Source organism: Cervus elaphus, chromosome 12, assembly GCF_910594005.1.
Source record: "Cervus elaphus chromosome 12, mCerEla1.1, whole genome shotgun sequence".
Taxonomy (NCBI): domain Eukaryota; kingdom Metazoa; phylum Chordata; class Mammalia; order Artiodactyla; family Cervidae; genus Cervus; species Cervus elaphus.
In genome coordinates this window covers 97,223,324-97,239,169 of record NC_057826.1, presented here as the reverse complement: position 1 = coordinate 97,239,169, position 15,846 = coordinate 97,223,324, and the positions used below count along the sequence as shown (strand labels likewise).

Below are 15,846 nucleotides of genomic sequence, written 5' to 3'. Positions count from 1 at the left end.
ATAATTAATGTGAATTTTTACCCAATTGATCAATGTTCTTATGTTCTTTAGACAAAACCAGAGGTTCATCATGTCTTTGAATGAATGAATACAGTACTCTACATGTGGTTTGGGGATCACAAACCACTTTTCTTGTTACATGCTATTTGTTACCTTCATGATAGTAATAACTAATGGTTGGCTTGTTCCCTGGTCCCTGTGTTTCCATTTTTGTCCTTAGAACTGACTGCATTTCTTAGACTGTGTTAATTAAAAGTTCCCAACTGGAATCAGGTTAGATTTGTTTTTCTTTCTGAATTACCATTCTTAATAGTTTATACATGCCTCTCTATTCTAATAAGTATTTGTTTTCTTCCTCTTCAACTAGGATCACTTTACACTTATATGTAATGTATGGTTTGCATAGCTGCGTATTATTGATCAAGAATTTAATTCTCCTTTGACTAAACAGTTTGTCTTGAAATTTTGAAAAGCAAAGTTGCAGTGAACATGATTTCTAATGGCATTTGTTGAAAGAAAGATATTCTGAATTAGGTTGTCCATTGCCAGGTCATCAGAGAAGTTGTTTGAGAGTTTATTTAGAGGTCATATTAAAACAATTTGGCTTCTCAGCAAATACCCTTTGTAATTACCCGCAGTGTTTGCTAGATATTTGTATTGTGCTGAACATTTCCTTCCAGGGAAAATTGAAAAAAGACAAAACTGGTGATCAGTGTTGCTTGGGTTTAATTAGATCCACAGTCGTAAGGTGGCCAAGTGAGAGTTGCTGCTCTAAGAGTTGTCTTTCTCCAGTGACTGTGGCAACGCTTGGATGCTGGCGAGCACGCCCTCTGTGCTCTGCAACAGTGCTGGGTTTTTTAGGCAAGTTATTTTTTTAAATTAATTTATTTAAATTGGAGACTAATTACTTTACACTATTGTGGTGGTTTTTGCCACACATTCACGTGAATCAGTCATGGGTGTACATGTGTCCCCATCCTGAACCTCCCTCCTTCCTCCCTCCCCATCCCATCCCTCAGGGTCGTCCCAGTGCACCGGCTCTGAGCGCCCTGCCTCATGCATCGAGCCTGGACTGGTGATCCATTTCACATCTGATAATATACATGTTTCAATGCTATTCTCTAAAACCTCCCACCCTCGCCTTCTCCCACAGAGTCCAAAAGACTGGTCTATACATCTCTGTCTCTTCTGCTATCTCGCATATAGGGTCATCGTTACCATCTTTCTAAATTCCATATATATGCGTTAGTATACTGTATTGGTGTTTTTCTTTTTGGCTTACTTCACTCTGTTATTTTTGAAGGGCAGCTGTTTATCAGAAAACACACACACAAACGAAAACACAGCTAGCAGAGAAACAAATATTTTTGAGAAAACTACTCTTGATAGTAGGTGTCAGCAATCCAACTAACTTTCATCAGAAGGGCACTAAGTAGAGATGCCCAGCACCTACTTAGGGGCTGAAAGCAGGCCCCGCTCTCAGGGGCCTCATGGCCCCAATGTTCTTTGAGAAGAGAGGCTGCGTGTGCATCCTGTCTTCTCCATTTCTTGGATATGTGACCTTGGGCAAGCTCCCTGACTGCGGAGCGTCCTCCTCCGTCAGACGGTGAGGCTGACCCAGGCCTGCTTGGTCCATCTGTGCCCGCCCTGTTGCCGTGGCCTTACATGTACTGATGCATTTCACCCTTTCAGCGGCACCCTGAGGCTTAAAGGGGTGTGCCTAGAAAACGTGCCTAAAATTAAAAAAAAAAAATTATAATGAACTTCAGTGTGCATTTCTCACAGAAAACTGTGGCTCTCCAAGTTTAAATATTCTGCCAGTGTGGGTTCCAACAACGCTCATGTCTTGCTCACAGTTCTCTTCCTTTGGAGAAGTGTAGTTTTGCTGATTGGTTTACCATGGAAGAAGAACTGAAGGAAAAAGCCCCAAAGATGTCAATATCAGTCTTCTTTTGTCTTCTCTTGTCTCAGAATGCAGTCAGGATTTAGAATGAAGTTCTGAGTTTCCAATGCTGTCTTTTTCATGCTAATTAGAATACGAGTGATCCCTTTCTCAGGGAATTTGGCCTCCTAATTTGGCATTCCTTTTGCAGTCATCTTCATGATTCTGCAGGTATTTATTGGTGACTCCCCGTCCCAAAAGGCCTCATCCATTTGGGTCGATGGCCACCGCCTGTGGCCTTCTCTGCTTCCCGTGTCACTGCCAGGCTGGCCTCTGTCGGGGAGAAGCCGCCGTCTGAGTCAGCCCGCGCTCAGTGGGGCTGAGCACCCAGGTGGTGGACAGGGGCACATCCATCCTAACCTTCTTCTGTTCCTCTGTGCTTTTAACTTTTTGCCAGTTTTCATAAAGGACACTTTACCAGGAGCCTCATAGTGCCCTGAGCACTTACGGTGTGCACATACAGATCTGCCTATATTTTCCCCCTCTTTAGAGCCAAATTTCTTAAAAGATAATCAACTAGCATCTGATTTAAATAAAGTTTAATTACATCCTCTCCATGATAGAAACCACTTCCCCTCCAAATTTGGTGATCTGTTGTGATGCTGTTTGCTGTTGAAAAGTTATCTAGTCTTTAAATGACCAAGACGGTACACGACAAGCACTGAACTGTGAAATGACTTTTGGTAAATGCTGAGCAGTTTGCAGCTGCCAGCAGAAGAGGGTGCATTGATGGAAAGAGTGAATAACTTCTTTTGGAATGAGCACTTTGGGAGAAAAGGCAAACTTTCTGGAAAAGTCAGTCTTGCATATGTCAGCAATAGGAATGCTTTGAAATTGTTCATAAGCTCATCAAAAGCAACTGGCTATCTCATTATTCACCCAGATCAAGAAAAACCCCAAGTCCATATGTCCAGATAAATATTTATTCACTAGCTTTTAATTTAGGGCTTTAGGGAAAAAACCCTGAGTTTCGAGGACTTTTTCTTCCACATTGTTGGTAACAACTTTCATAGATTTTATTGAATAGCACAGTAACTTTAGAACAAGAAGAAAGAAAAATTAGCATTCTTGGTGAGTAGAAATTAGACTTCTTATACGAAGGTGAAATGCAGTATACCTAAAATTACTCAAACTGGCTAATAAAAGCAAGTCTAGATGTTTCCTATTAACCTTGGAATGTGCTTGGAAAAGGTCCTGCTAATTCCAGATGTCTAGTATTGGAAAGGGTATCAAGAGCATGACTCATATGTGGCAGAGAATACAGTTCAAAAATTCGCAAGTGCAGTTTGGTGCACTCGGGCCCAATATGGTTTTCTTTTCTTCCTTACAGCATTCCTTGGTCATTCTGTCCGTCAGTCTTTGGCTCTCTTTCTTTCTTCCTCTCTTCCCTCCCTTCCTTCCCTTTCATCCTTCCTTCTCCTACCATAAAAGTAGGAGAAACATTGCAAAATGTGGTGTTTCTAATTTCTTGGTTGCAAATGAAAACCAATTTATATAAGGGAATAAGGTGGTCCAGACTTAGAACTCAGATGTGTTAAGTAAATATTTACTCTGGTTCCACTCCAGGGAGGTAAAAGATTTTATTAACATATTTGTTGAGGTCATGGGGCTAGGAAAAGCTTATGCTGTGCTTCAATGCCTAAGGGGCCTTTTTTTTTTTCTTGCTAGTTAACAAAGGCCAGTATTTTTTATCCTGCTGAAGAGAGCAAATGTCTTATTTTTGTGGCCTGTACTTTCTTATTGTTCACTCACAAACTGCTTAATCTCAAACCAGAGTTTTAAAAAGCTGCTTTCTTTCTTCCCTTTGTTCAGAAAATCTCTTCTTAGATATCCTTTATGAGATTTGTTTCCAAGCTTTCTTCTTGTGCTTTTTCTCCCGGTTTACTTTGGGCTGTTTTCAGCTGTTTGTATTTTGTTTTGTCTTCATCACTGAAAAGAAAAATCGCCCATTAAAAGTCTAGATTTGAAGTGTTGAACTTAATTCCTTGAGTCCAGTCCACAATTTGGCTCTGCTTAGCGTACCAGGCTGACCTCCAGCACAGGGGAGGGTGCCTTGGCAGAAATCTGAGAATTCCTCGATCAGTAACTCCCTTTTTTGGATTTATGGAGCCTTTACATGGATTGCTTTGTGCTAAGCATGTTCCTATTGGAAAGGAATGAGGCTGGGATAAGAGGAGTTTGCATAGCACAAAATGTTTGCAACTGACCTCCGGTTCAGCGTGCCGGGTTCACCAGCTGCTTCTGCACCCTGCCTTGAAGCACACGCCATCCAAAGCCCCCAAACTCACATCATGAACGGTTTCAAAGAGCGGTGACAAAGTTGCCACAAATGTTAACCTTTTGTGGCTTGCTTCTGACTTGATTCCTTGCTCTGCTTTAAGTCTTTGTTTTTGTTCTTAGAAATCAGATTTAAAAAGACTCAGCAGCCAAACGGGCAGAATATTATGTTGTGGTGGAAAGCTGTTTGTGCTGACGATTAATTTCACTTGTAAACACTTTCATTTTGTTGCCAGTGAGGAGACTTCCTTTTCCTTTCTCTGCCTAGTTGAAATCTAGAAATGAGATTCCACAGCTGTCAGGCTCCCACATATTCATCAGCGGCCTCTCAAGATGGCTTCACAACAGGCAGAGTGAATCTAGAGGATTCCACTGTTAAAACTCTGAACACAGCTTGTTTCAAACACCCCAGCTCACAAAGGAAAGAAATGAATCTTTTGCCTGCCTGACATGGCATCATGGGCATTAATATAATCTGCTGCATAATAAGAGTAAAATGTGGACATTTTCTGTGCCCATAGTAAACATCTGCCCCCAAAGCAAAGTTAATTTGATGGGCTTAATTGGCTTTGTGCTGTGAACCACAGTTGTCTCCCCCACCCCCATTTCTACAGGTTAAGAACTTATCAGGCCATAGGAAACCAAGAGTGTCAGCAGTGTCCTAAAAGACCATCCCTTCCTTTCCAGTAGGAGGGCATTTGTGGTTGAGTGCAATAGTCAAGTGTTTGTAATGCTTTCTCTGCAATTATCCATTGGTTACCACAGCCAGCTTATGTGTGCGTGTGTGTGCGTGTGTCCACGCGCACACGTGCGCACTTAAATTAGATCCCTGCATGTTTCACTTAGTTCTTGAACCAGAATGTTTGCCAACTTAGGGACCAACTGACACATTTATTTTACTTTATAGCATGTGCAGAGATGATGTCCAGTATCTGAATGACCCAATGTTCAGTGTATTTTTCTTTTTGTCTGCTAGTTGCAGCGCATTTTCCCCACTGTGTACTCCATCTCCAAGCAGCATTCACAGGGTTAGGCAGGTCTCTAGAGAGACAGCTCAGCGCATCATCTTTTGGCACCATCCAATCTTTGATGAGAGAAAATGATCCTTGTCACTCATTTATGGTTTCAGTTTACATTCTGCCCTCTCACATGACTAGTCACACCTGGGAGCAGACCAGCTTTTGAGGGAGATTCTTAATAGGGCCACTTCCAAGGGTATTTGCAGAAATGAAGTGCATGTGTGTGCACATAAATTCTCCTGTATTACAGTACTGAGTTCCATAACCTCCCAGCCAATTAGGCAGAATAGAAGATGTACACACATGCGCATGCACGCGTACACACACACACACACACACACACACACACAGACAGACAGAGTAATTGGCAGAGAGATTATAAAATATACTCCTTTGCTGCTCAAAGAATTAATTATGCACGTTGGACATCTGCTGCTCTGGTTCACTCTTCTAATTGCAGGGGGTGGGCTCCTATCTTTGATAAATCATAAAAGGGCCATTGTTTAAGCACATAGAACTCCACCAAGGGTAGAAAATAATTATAATTATGGTTGTTAACAACCAAGCCATGCAGCATCTTCATCACGGTTTTCTCAGAAGGTATGTTAACCGGTAAAGTAAGCAACATGTATATGTGTGGTGCATTTAGACCCCAAATAAAGCCATGATCCTGCCTTTGAAGATTGTTCTCATCTAACAGTCTCCCCAAAGAAGTACTGATAAAGACGGTGAGTAGAGGGAAATATGAATTTAGAAACAGGTAATAAATAGATATAATTCAAAATTTTCATGCAGTATGGTAGAAGTGATAGGAAGCATGTCAGTTAGATTGATTCTGTATATGGACTGTGTTGTTATTCTTTAGTTGCTAAGTCGTGTCTAACTCTTTTATACCCCATGGACTGTAGCCCGTCAAGCTCCTCTGTCCATGGGATTTCTGAGGCAAGAATCCTGGAGTGGGTGTTCATTTCTTTCTCCAGGGGATCTTCTTGACCCAGGGATTGAATCCACATCTCCCGGTGAATTCTTTACCGCTGAGCCAACAGGGAAGCCCTAAATTTTGTTGTATTTCTTACAAGATATTCCCATGTGCTTGCATTTCTGAGATGCTCACACCACCACCTCTAAGAGAGAATTTGATGAAGATGATAATTGGTCTTTATGAAGAACACAAACTTGAATCCAGAAAACTGAATATATGGGAAACAATTTAAGCCATGTGTCCACTTACTGAGCATCATTTGACATATACCAAGAAGAATGAGCAGCCTTGGGGTCCAACAATAACAGGTGAACTACAAAAAGATAGATCAGCTTACCCTTTTCTCTGATCTACATGTCATCAGCACTTGAAAGCCTCTCAACCTTCCATCTTCCTTGGCTTGCATCTGGCAGCCTTTACATACCCTTGCAAATCTGCTCACTGCCACCCTCATTTCCTCTGTTTACAGTGCTACTGGATGTCTTGCTAAATGTTGGTTTTGTTTGTTTTTTAAATCTATTGATAGATATTCTGACAACCATTATATTTGACATAACCTATACTTTTTAAAAAATTGCACCTAAAGCAGACTGTATTCATTTCTAGTCAAAGCTATGGTTTTTCCAGTAGTCGTGTATGGATGTGAGAGTTGGACTATAAAGAAAGCTGAGTGCCAAAGAATTGATGCTTTTGAACTGTGGTGTTGGAGAAGACTCTTGAGAGTCCCTTGCACTGCAAGGAGATCCAACCAGTCCATCCTAAAGGAGATCAGTCCAGAATATTCATTGAAAGGACTGATGCTGAAGCTGAAACTCCAATACTTTGGCCACCTCATGCAAAAAACTGACTCACTGGAAGAGAGTCAGTCTTTCTGCTGGGAAAGATTGAAGGCAGCAGGAGAAGGGGACGATAGAGGATGAGATGGTTGGATGGCATCACCGACTCGATGGGCATGAGTTTGAGCAAGCTCCAGGAGTTGGTGATGGACAGGGACACCACTGAGCAACTGAACCGAACTGATTCATTTCCTAGGGCTGTCAAAACAAAGTACCACAGACTAGACGACTTAACAGAAATGTACTTTTTCACAGTTCTGGAGTCTTGGAGTCTGCGGTCAGGGTTGGTTTCTTCCGAGGCATCTCCCCTTGGCTTTTCGATGGCCGTCTTCTCCCAGTGTCCTCACGAGGTCTTCCCTGTGTGTATGTGTGTCCTAATTTCCTCCTCTTGCAAACACACTGGTCATATGGATTAGGGTCCACCCATATGACTCGGTGTAACTTAATTACCTCTTTATATACCCTATCTCCACATACAATTTGAAGTATTACGGGTCAGGACTTCACATTTGGGCATCAGGGGGAACACAGTTCAGCCCATACCACATTTAAATGATCTTTTAGATCATTAAGTGATGTTTTAGAGGATCTGTCACCCCTACTGTCCCTCTCACCTGCCCCTTGATTTGAGCCCCTAGGAGACAGGAACTCTATTTCTCTTCTGGTGGTATCCAGAGTCTAACTGTCCAGCACACTGCAAGTATTTTACAAACTTCTGGTGAATGCTGGCAAGCACAGAAGTATTCTGAGTTAGAGAGTAAAGATAATGATTGTCATTGATATTTTTTCTCTTAAGTCATTCATATTCAGTTCAGTTCAGTTCAGTCGCTCAGTCGTGTCCGACTCTGCGACCCCATGAACCGCAGCACGCCAGGCCTCCCTGTCCATCACCAGCTCCTGGAGTTTACCCAAACTCATGTCCATCGAGTCGGTGATGCCATCCAGCCATCTCATCCCCTGTCGTCCCCTTCTCCTCGTGCCCTCAATCTTTCCCAGCATCAGGGTCTTTTCCAATGAGTCAGCTCTTCACATCAGGTGGGCAAAGTGCTGGAGTTTCATCTTCAACTTCAGTCCTTCCAATGAACACCCAGGACTGATCTCCTTTAGGATGGACTGGTTGAATCTCCTTGTAGTCCAAGGGACTCTCAAGAGTCTTCTCCAACACCACAGTTCAAAAGCATCAATTTTTCGGCACTCAGCTTTCCTCACTGTCCAACTCTCACATCCATACATGACCACTGGAAAAACCATAGCCTTGACTAGACGGACCTTTGCTGGCGAAGTAATGTCTCTGCTTTTTAATATGCTGTCTAGGTTGGTCATAACTTTACTTCCAAGGAGTAAGCGTCTTTTAATTTCATGGCTGCAGTCACCATCTGCAGTGATTTTGGAGCCCAAATAAAATAAAGTCAGCCACTGTTTCCACTCTTTCCCTGTCTATTTCCCATGAAGTGATGGGATCAGATGGCATGATCTTAGTTTTCTGAATGTTGAGCTTTAAGCCAACTTTTTCACTCTCCTCTTTCATTTTCATCAAGAAGCATTTTAGTTCTTCACATTCTGCCATAAGGGTGGTGTCATCTGCATATCTGAGGTTATTGATATTTCTCCTGGCAGCCTTGATTCCGGCTTGTGCTTCATCCACCCCAGTGTTTCTCATGATGTACTCTGCATATAAAATAAATAAGCAGGGTGACAATATACAGCCTTGATGGACTCCTTTTCCTATTTGGAACCAGTCTGTTGTTCCATATCTGGTTCTAACTGTTGCTTCCTGACCTGCATACAGATTTCTCAGGAGGCAGGTCAGGTGGTCTGGTATTCCCATCTCTTTAAGAATTCTCCACAGTTTATTGTGATCCACACAGTCAAAGGCTTTGGCATAGTTAATAAAGCAGAAATAAATGTTTTCCTGGAACGCTCTTGCTTTTTCGATGATCCAGTGAATGTTGGCAATTTGATCTCTGGTTCCTCTGCCTTTTCTAAAACCAGCTTGAACATGTGGAAGTTCATGGTTCACGTGTTGCTGAAGCCTGGCTTGGAGAATTTTGAGCATTACTTTACTGGTGTGTGAGATGAATGCAATTGTGCATTAGTTTGAGCATTCTTTGGCATTTCCTTTCTTTGGGATTGAAATGATATTGGTGATAGAATATTGGAGTTATTAGAATAATTGGAATTATTGGTGATAGAAGCAAGGTCCAGTGCTGTAAAGAGCAATATTGCATAGGAACCTGGAATGTTAGGTCCATGAATCAAGGCAAATTGGAAGTGCTCAAACAGGAGATGGCAAGAGTGAATGTAGACATTCTAGGAATCAGCAAACTAAAATGGACTGGAATGGGTGAATTTAACTCAGATATCCATTATATCTACTACTGTGGGCAGGAATCCCTTAGAAGAAATGGAGTAGCCATCACTGTCAACAAGAGTCCTAAATGCAGTACTTGGATGCAGTCTCAAAAATGACAGAATGATCTGTGTTAGTTTCCAAGGCAAAGCATTCAGTATCACAGTAATCCAAGTCTATGCCCCGAGCAGTAATGCTGAACAAGCTGAAGTTGAACAGTTATATGAACACCTTCGGGACCTTTTATAACTAACACCCCAAAAGATGTCCTTTTCATTATCGGGGAGTGGAATGCAAAAGTAGGAAGTCAAGAGACACCTGGAGTAACAGGCAAATTTGGCCTTGGAGTACAGAATGAAGCAGGGCAAGGGCTAAAAGAGTTTTGCCAAGAGCACACACTGGTCATAGCAAACACCCTCTTCCAGTAACACAAGAGAAGACTCTACACATGGACATCACCAGATAGTCGACACTGAAATCAGATAGACTATATTTCTTGCAGCCAAAGATGGAGAAGCTCTATACAGTCAGCAAAAACAAGACCGAGAGTGGAGTGTGGCTCAGATCATGAACTCCTTATTGCCAAATTCAGACTTAAATTGAAGAAAGTGGGGAAAATCACTAGACCATTCAGGTTCAGGTATGACCTAAATCAAATCCCTTATGATTATACAGTGGAAGTGGGAAATACATTTAAGGGACTAGATCTGATAGACAGAGTTCCTGATGAACTATGTATGGAGGTTTGTGACATTGTACAGGAGGCAGGGATCAAGAACATCCCCAAGGAAAAGAAATGCAAAAAAGCAAAATGGCTGTCTGAGGAGCCCTTATAAATAGCTGTGAAAAGAAGCAAAGCAAAGAGCAAAGGAGAAAAGGAAAGATATACCCATTTGAATGCAGAGTTCCAAAGAATAGCAAGAAGAGATAAGAAAGTCTTCCTCAGTGATCAATGCAAAGAAATAGAGGGAAACAAAAGAAAGGGAAAGACTTGAGATCTCTTCAAGATAATTAGAGATACCAAGGAAACATTTCATGCAAAGATGGGTTCAATAATGAACAGAAATGGTATGGAGCTGACTGAAGTAGAAGATATTAAGAAGAGGTGGCAAGAATACACAGAAGAACTGTACAAAAAAGATCTTCACGACTCAGATAATCACGGGTGTGATCACTGACCTAGAGCCAGGTATCCTGGAATGTGAAGTCAGGTGGGCCTTAGGAAGCATCACTATGAACAAAGCTAGTGGAGGCGATGGAATTCCAGTTGAGCTATTTCAAATCCTAAAAGGTGATGCTATGAACGTGCTGCACTCAGTACGCCAGCAAATTTGGAAAACTCAGCAGTGGACACAAGACTGGAAAGGGTCAGGTTTCATTGCAATCCCAAAGAAAGGAAATGCCAAAGGATGCTCAAAAAAGTCATTCATATTAGAGTCTTCAAAACACCACAGGTATAGGAAAGAATGAAGCTGTTATGTAGGTAGCATTTCCAATAATCTACCACCCTTTCCCAAAACCAAAAAATAAAAGTTTATTCCCCTTTAGGTTTCTGTGTCCAGGGATGTGCTGAGTTCTTAAGAGACCAGTCAGGCAGGTGTTAAGAATGTAAATGAGATTCTTCTGTCTCTTCCATTTTGGGGTTAAAATTCTGACTCTGAAGAAGACTATATGAATTTATCACAATGCCAAAATTACATTTATCTTTCATAATACCTATGATGATTATGATTCACACACTAAAAAAAAAATGCCTAATTAGAAATGCCTTTGGTCACTTTATAGCTAAGCTGACATGTGGCACAAAAGCAAATCTGAGGTATGGAAGGAAGTTTACTTAGCCGTGAGTTGCTAACAGATACTCATGTTCCTGACTTCATTGGCAAATATCACTGGCTGTTTTTCTTTAAAAAAGGAAAGTTCTTGGAAAAAATTATAGTAAGTATTGTGACTAAGTATAACAATTTCTGAGAGCCAAGCTATTTTTCCCTACAGATCCAGCCTGGGTTGCTTTAGTATTGATGCTTTGAACCTAGAAGTTAAATGCTAATGTTGTGTCATTTTGTTAAAATAGTATATCACAGAAAAGCAGAAGAATACATATATAACATTTAGTTGATTTTGCTTTTCATTGCATCCATGTGCCTATTAAGCTTATATATGTATTTCTATCAATATTTTTGGTTTACAGTGAAATATTTTTTCTTGCTAATACCTGTCATGTTTTTAATTATACTTAAAGCGTGCCTTTAAAATCAGTAATACAGAGATGTCATCAGCTTTTATCTGTTTATATTAAGTGACCTTATAGTGGATCCCAATCTGAGATCTCCTGAAATTTTCCAGGGTGGGATTTTGTGTGCTGTGACTTTCTTTTAAGCCTCAAAGCAAAGCATGTGTATCTAAGATTGCAGTTTTGTTTTCTTCACCCATTCCTGGTTAAAGAGAATGTTGTGGTGGCTGTTTGTCCCAAACGAGGCAGATGGTGGAATTTTACTAGAAGGAGCTGAGCAGAGGAGGGGAAAGCTGAGCAAGGGGAAGGAGTTTGAGATTGGGGGAACCACATGGCCCAGAAAGCAGGCCCAGTCCAAAGTCAGAAAACAAGCCCAGTTTTTGCAGGATGAGCTTTCCAGTATTTAAGACCTAAATGTGTATGGTGGCTGTGGGCTGGTGTAATTTTGAAAGAGAGGTAGTAGGCAGTTTGCATTCTGGAATAATTTGAGGGCATCTTTAAGGTGCCAATAACTGAAATCCCGCTTTAGAACTGGGAATCTGGCTTGAGTTTGAGCCCTATCCTGTACACTGTGACCTTTCTGAGTTGCCGTTTCCTTTTCTCTGTAATGATAAGACCTAGTCAAAATTTATAATCAGGATAAATTAGGTAATGTACACAAAATTGCTTTGTTCAGTGGCATGTGCCATAAATGCTACTGGAGTTGAGCAAAGATAGTTTCTGTTAGACTGTCCCACAGAACCTGCACAGCCATCCACATTTCATGCCTCAGACCAGATGGATTGATTGGGACATTGATATCGTTGCGGTGAGCCCAATGATTAGGCTACCACATCTAGTGCTTTCAGAAACAAACCAAAAAAAGATACATAAGTCTCTTTGATAACTGATTAATGAAGTGAGATTCTTAATGTCATTTATTAAATGTAAAGCTTATTTACAGCATTTATAGAATCAGATCTTCAGGGGATCTCATCTAATTTTCTCCCCTCCCTTCAAGAAGGGCTGTATCAAATGTAAATTAGCCCTGACAGATGGTGATTGGATTCAGTTTCTAAATTTCTTAAGGAAGATTTCACAGTTTTCCTCTCTAAATTCTTTCAGTAATTTAACAATTCTTATGCCAAGTTTTTCCTTACAGCTGACCTAAATCTGTACTTGTAAGTCCTTCCTTATCCCCCTCCTCCAGTCTTTTCCAGAGATAGAGAACAGCTGGCCAGCAACCTTCTTATGATAAACCCTTTTCAGTATTGAAAAAAGAGTTACTCAGTTGGACTCAATCGCTCCATCTTGTCCACCCCTGCTCCACCCTCCACCCCCCCCCCCCCCCCCCCCCCCCCCCGTTCATTAGCTGGCCTTGTCTTCTCTGAATCACTCATGACGATGCCGCCATCCCTTGCCCTGTCCCTGTCTCAGACCCTTGATACTTCCAAGCAGCTGGGCAGACTTGTGGCTCTGGGGAGGAGGCAGGCTGCTGCTTCCTCTCCTTCCTATGCTTTATGCATCATTGAGCCTTCTAATAAATGAATCAGGATAACCCTTAACAGTGTTGGGCGAGTACATGGCACATTTATCTCATAAACATGGAGTTCTGCAAGGATACTAATCACAGGTTGCTTTGAAAATTGGGCCTCCCCAGTGCCTTAGTTTGTTTAGCCAGTCAGGCCATGACGCTACCACTTTGCATGCTAAAGATAACACTGATTGATATCTCTGCTCTCTTGAACTTAGTCTTAGAAGACACTGAGCTAAAACTCTCCTGAGTGTAGAGTATGCACACTGACTGAAAGAGAGAATGGACTTCCCCAGCTTTCTCAGTTGCAATTGGGAAATAAGTGACCATTGAGGACAATTGAGCTCATTAAGCTGATCCCAAGAGGTTTCAGAGTGGCTCCTGTTTTTAATCTGAATGTGTATGCTTCTTTGTCTCTCTAGGTTTATTACCCAGAGCTTTCTGTCTGGGTCTGTCAAGAACCATTTCCAGACAAGGAAATGGAGGGAAGGCTTCCTAAGGTAAGATCTCCAGCTGACATTTTGTTAAGGTGTTTTTTTTTTTTTTTTTAATATAGAAACAAAAACAGCTATTCCTCATTTTAATACTGATTACTGTCTACTATAATAATCCCCTTATGGCAGAAAGTGAAGAGGAACTAAAAAGCCTCTTGATGAAAGTGAAAGAGGAGAGTGAAAAAGTTGGCTTAAAGCTCAACATTCAGAAAACTAAGATCATGGCATCTGGTCCCATCACCTCATGGCAAATAGATGGGGAAACAGTGGAAACAGTGTCAGACTTTATTTTTGGGGGGCTCCAAAATCACTGCAGATGGTGACTGCAGCCATGAAATTAAATGATGCTTGCTCCTTGGAAGGAAAGTTATGACCAACCTAGACAGAATATTAAAAAGCAGAGACATTACTTCGCCAGCAAAGGTCCGTCTAGTCAAGGCTATGGTTTTTCCAGTGGTCATGTATGGATGTGAGAGTTGGACTATAAAGAAAGCTGAGCGCTGAAGAATTGATGCTTTTGAACTGTGGTGTTGGAGAAGACTCTTGAGAGTCCCTTGGACTGCAAGGAGATCCAACCAGTCCATCCTAAAGGAGATCAGTCCTGGGTGTTCATTGGAAGGACTGATGCTGAAACTCCAGTAATTTGGCCACCTCATGCAAAGAGTTGACTCATTGGTAAAGACCCTGATGCTGGGAGGAATTGGGGGCAGGAGGAGAAGGGGACGACAGAGGATGAGATGGTTGGATGGCATCACTGACTCAATGGACATGAGTTTGGGTAAACTCCGGGAGCTGGTGATGGACAGGGAGGCCTGGCGTGCTGCGATTCATGGGGTTGCAAAGAGTCAGACATGACTGAGCGACTGAACTGATAATAATCCATTAACCTGATACCATAATCCATAACCTATTATCATCTTGGAAATAACATGTAGTACAAAAAAAAGAAAAAGAATATCCTGATATCCTGTGACTCTTACAGTTCATAATATCTTTCTTTCTTGATGCCCAAAGTCCAAAGCAAATTTTCACTTAAGAATTGTGGAACCAATTTGTCAACTATACATTTTACAGGTTTTTTAATTTGTTTGTTCCATTCTGATATAGATAAATCCAAATATGAATATATCTAACTAAAAGATCTCTTAAAAGTGTAGATGATGATAATTTTTTCTGGTAACAATACCTGACTATCTGATAAAATTACCCATGAAACAAAACAGAAAGAATATTAAAAAGCTGCTATATTTTTTCTTCTAAGTTTTAGGCCCAAAAGTATTTTCTATTAACATGCTTTTATTGCTCAGACATTTTCAGTGTGACAGTTTTCTGCCGTAAGAAAATTTGTAAAATTTACATTTTATTTTTTCAGCAGTATTTCAAAACAACAACAGAAACATTTACCAATTTTTACTGTAGATACCTTTGAACTTTGCTTGTTAGGGTAAATTTCAATTTGACCTTAAGCAAGGATGATTGTATTTTTTACCACTGACCTGTTGATTCTGTAATTTAAAAAAATAGAGACCATTGAAAATGCAATTCCCATTTAAAAATTTCTTAAGTGTAATTGACCAATGGAGAGGACTCCCCAGCTATTACTGTCATTTCAACTTTGGTAAACTATCTTACTTGCCTTTAATGGTTTCAGCAATTTCCTACCTTTTACTGACAGGCAGACATTAGTTAAAGAGATTATGTCGACTGGCAGTTTGCACTGAGAGAAAACAGTCCTAAATCACTTTGAATCTCTCAGAGAATTTCTGAAGGTCAAGGTCGAAATCACTGGCAAGAAAGTACGTGAACTAAATGATTTGGTCCCTGCCTGGGCTAGACTTTTTCTGATCTTGTAGAGTTGGAGTGGAAGTGAGCTAAAATACAGGTGCTTTATTTAAAACACACTCACACCCCACCACTGCACCACCAGGGTTGCAGTAGTCTAGACATTCTTTGCTGGACCATCTCAGGGCATAATTTCCCAGAGTAGCTGAGGATAAGATGTGATCATGGAAGGGATGAGGGGAAGTATAGCCTTTTTATGAGTGCCTGCCCCATTCAGGAGCCCTGAGTTCATGTCTTTGATACTGGTAGCATCAACCAAACAAGCAAGACTGGCCAAATTCCTCAGTGAGGTCAACAGTGCCTCTGTTTCCTCTTGAAAGGCCATCTGAGTCCTAGGCCTTGTTGGCACTGAGATATG

At 41.2% G+C, this 15,846-nt stretch overlaps 1 protein-coding gene across 3 annotated transcripts in view; it reads left to right on the top strand.

Annotated features, from left to right (window-relative positions):
• Positions 1-15,846, top strand: part of LOC122704987 (neuronal regeneration related protein) — a 33,293-nt gene that overhangs the window by 12,153 nt on the left and 5,294 nt on the right. For all 3 annotated transcript variants that reach the window (XM_043920160.1, XM_043920161.1, XM_043920159.1), the window contains one exon: positions 13,575-13,652. In XM_043920160.1, coding sequence (XP_043776095.1) covers positions 13,575-13,652 — 78 coding nt within the window. The remainder of the gene's footprint in view (positions 1-13,574; positions 13,653-15,846) is intronic.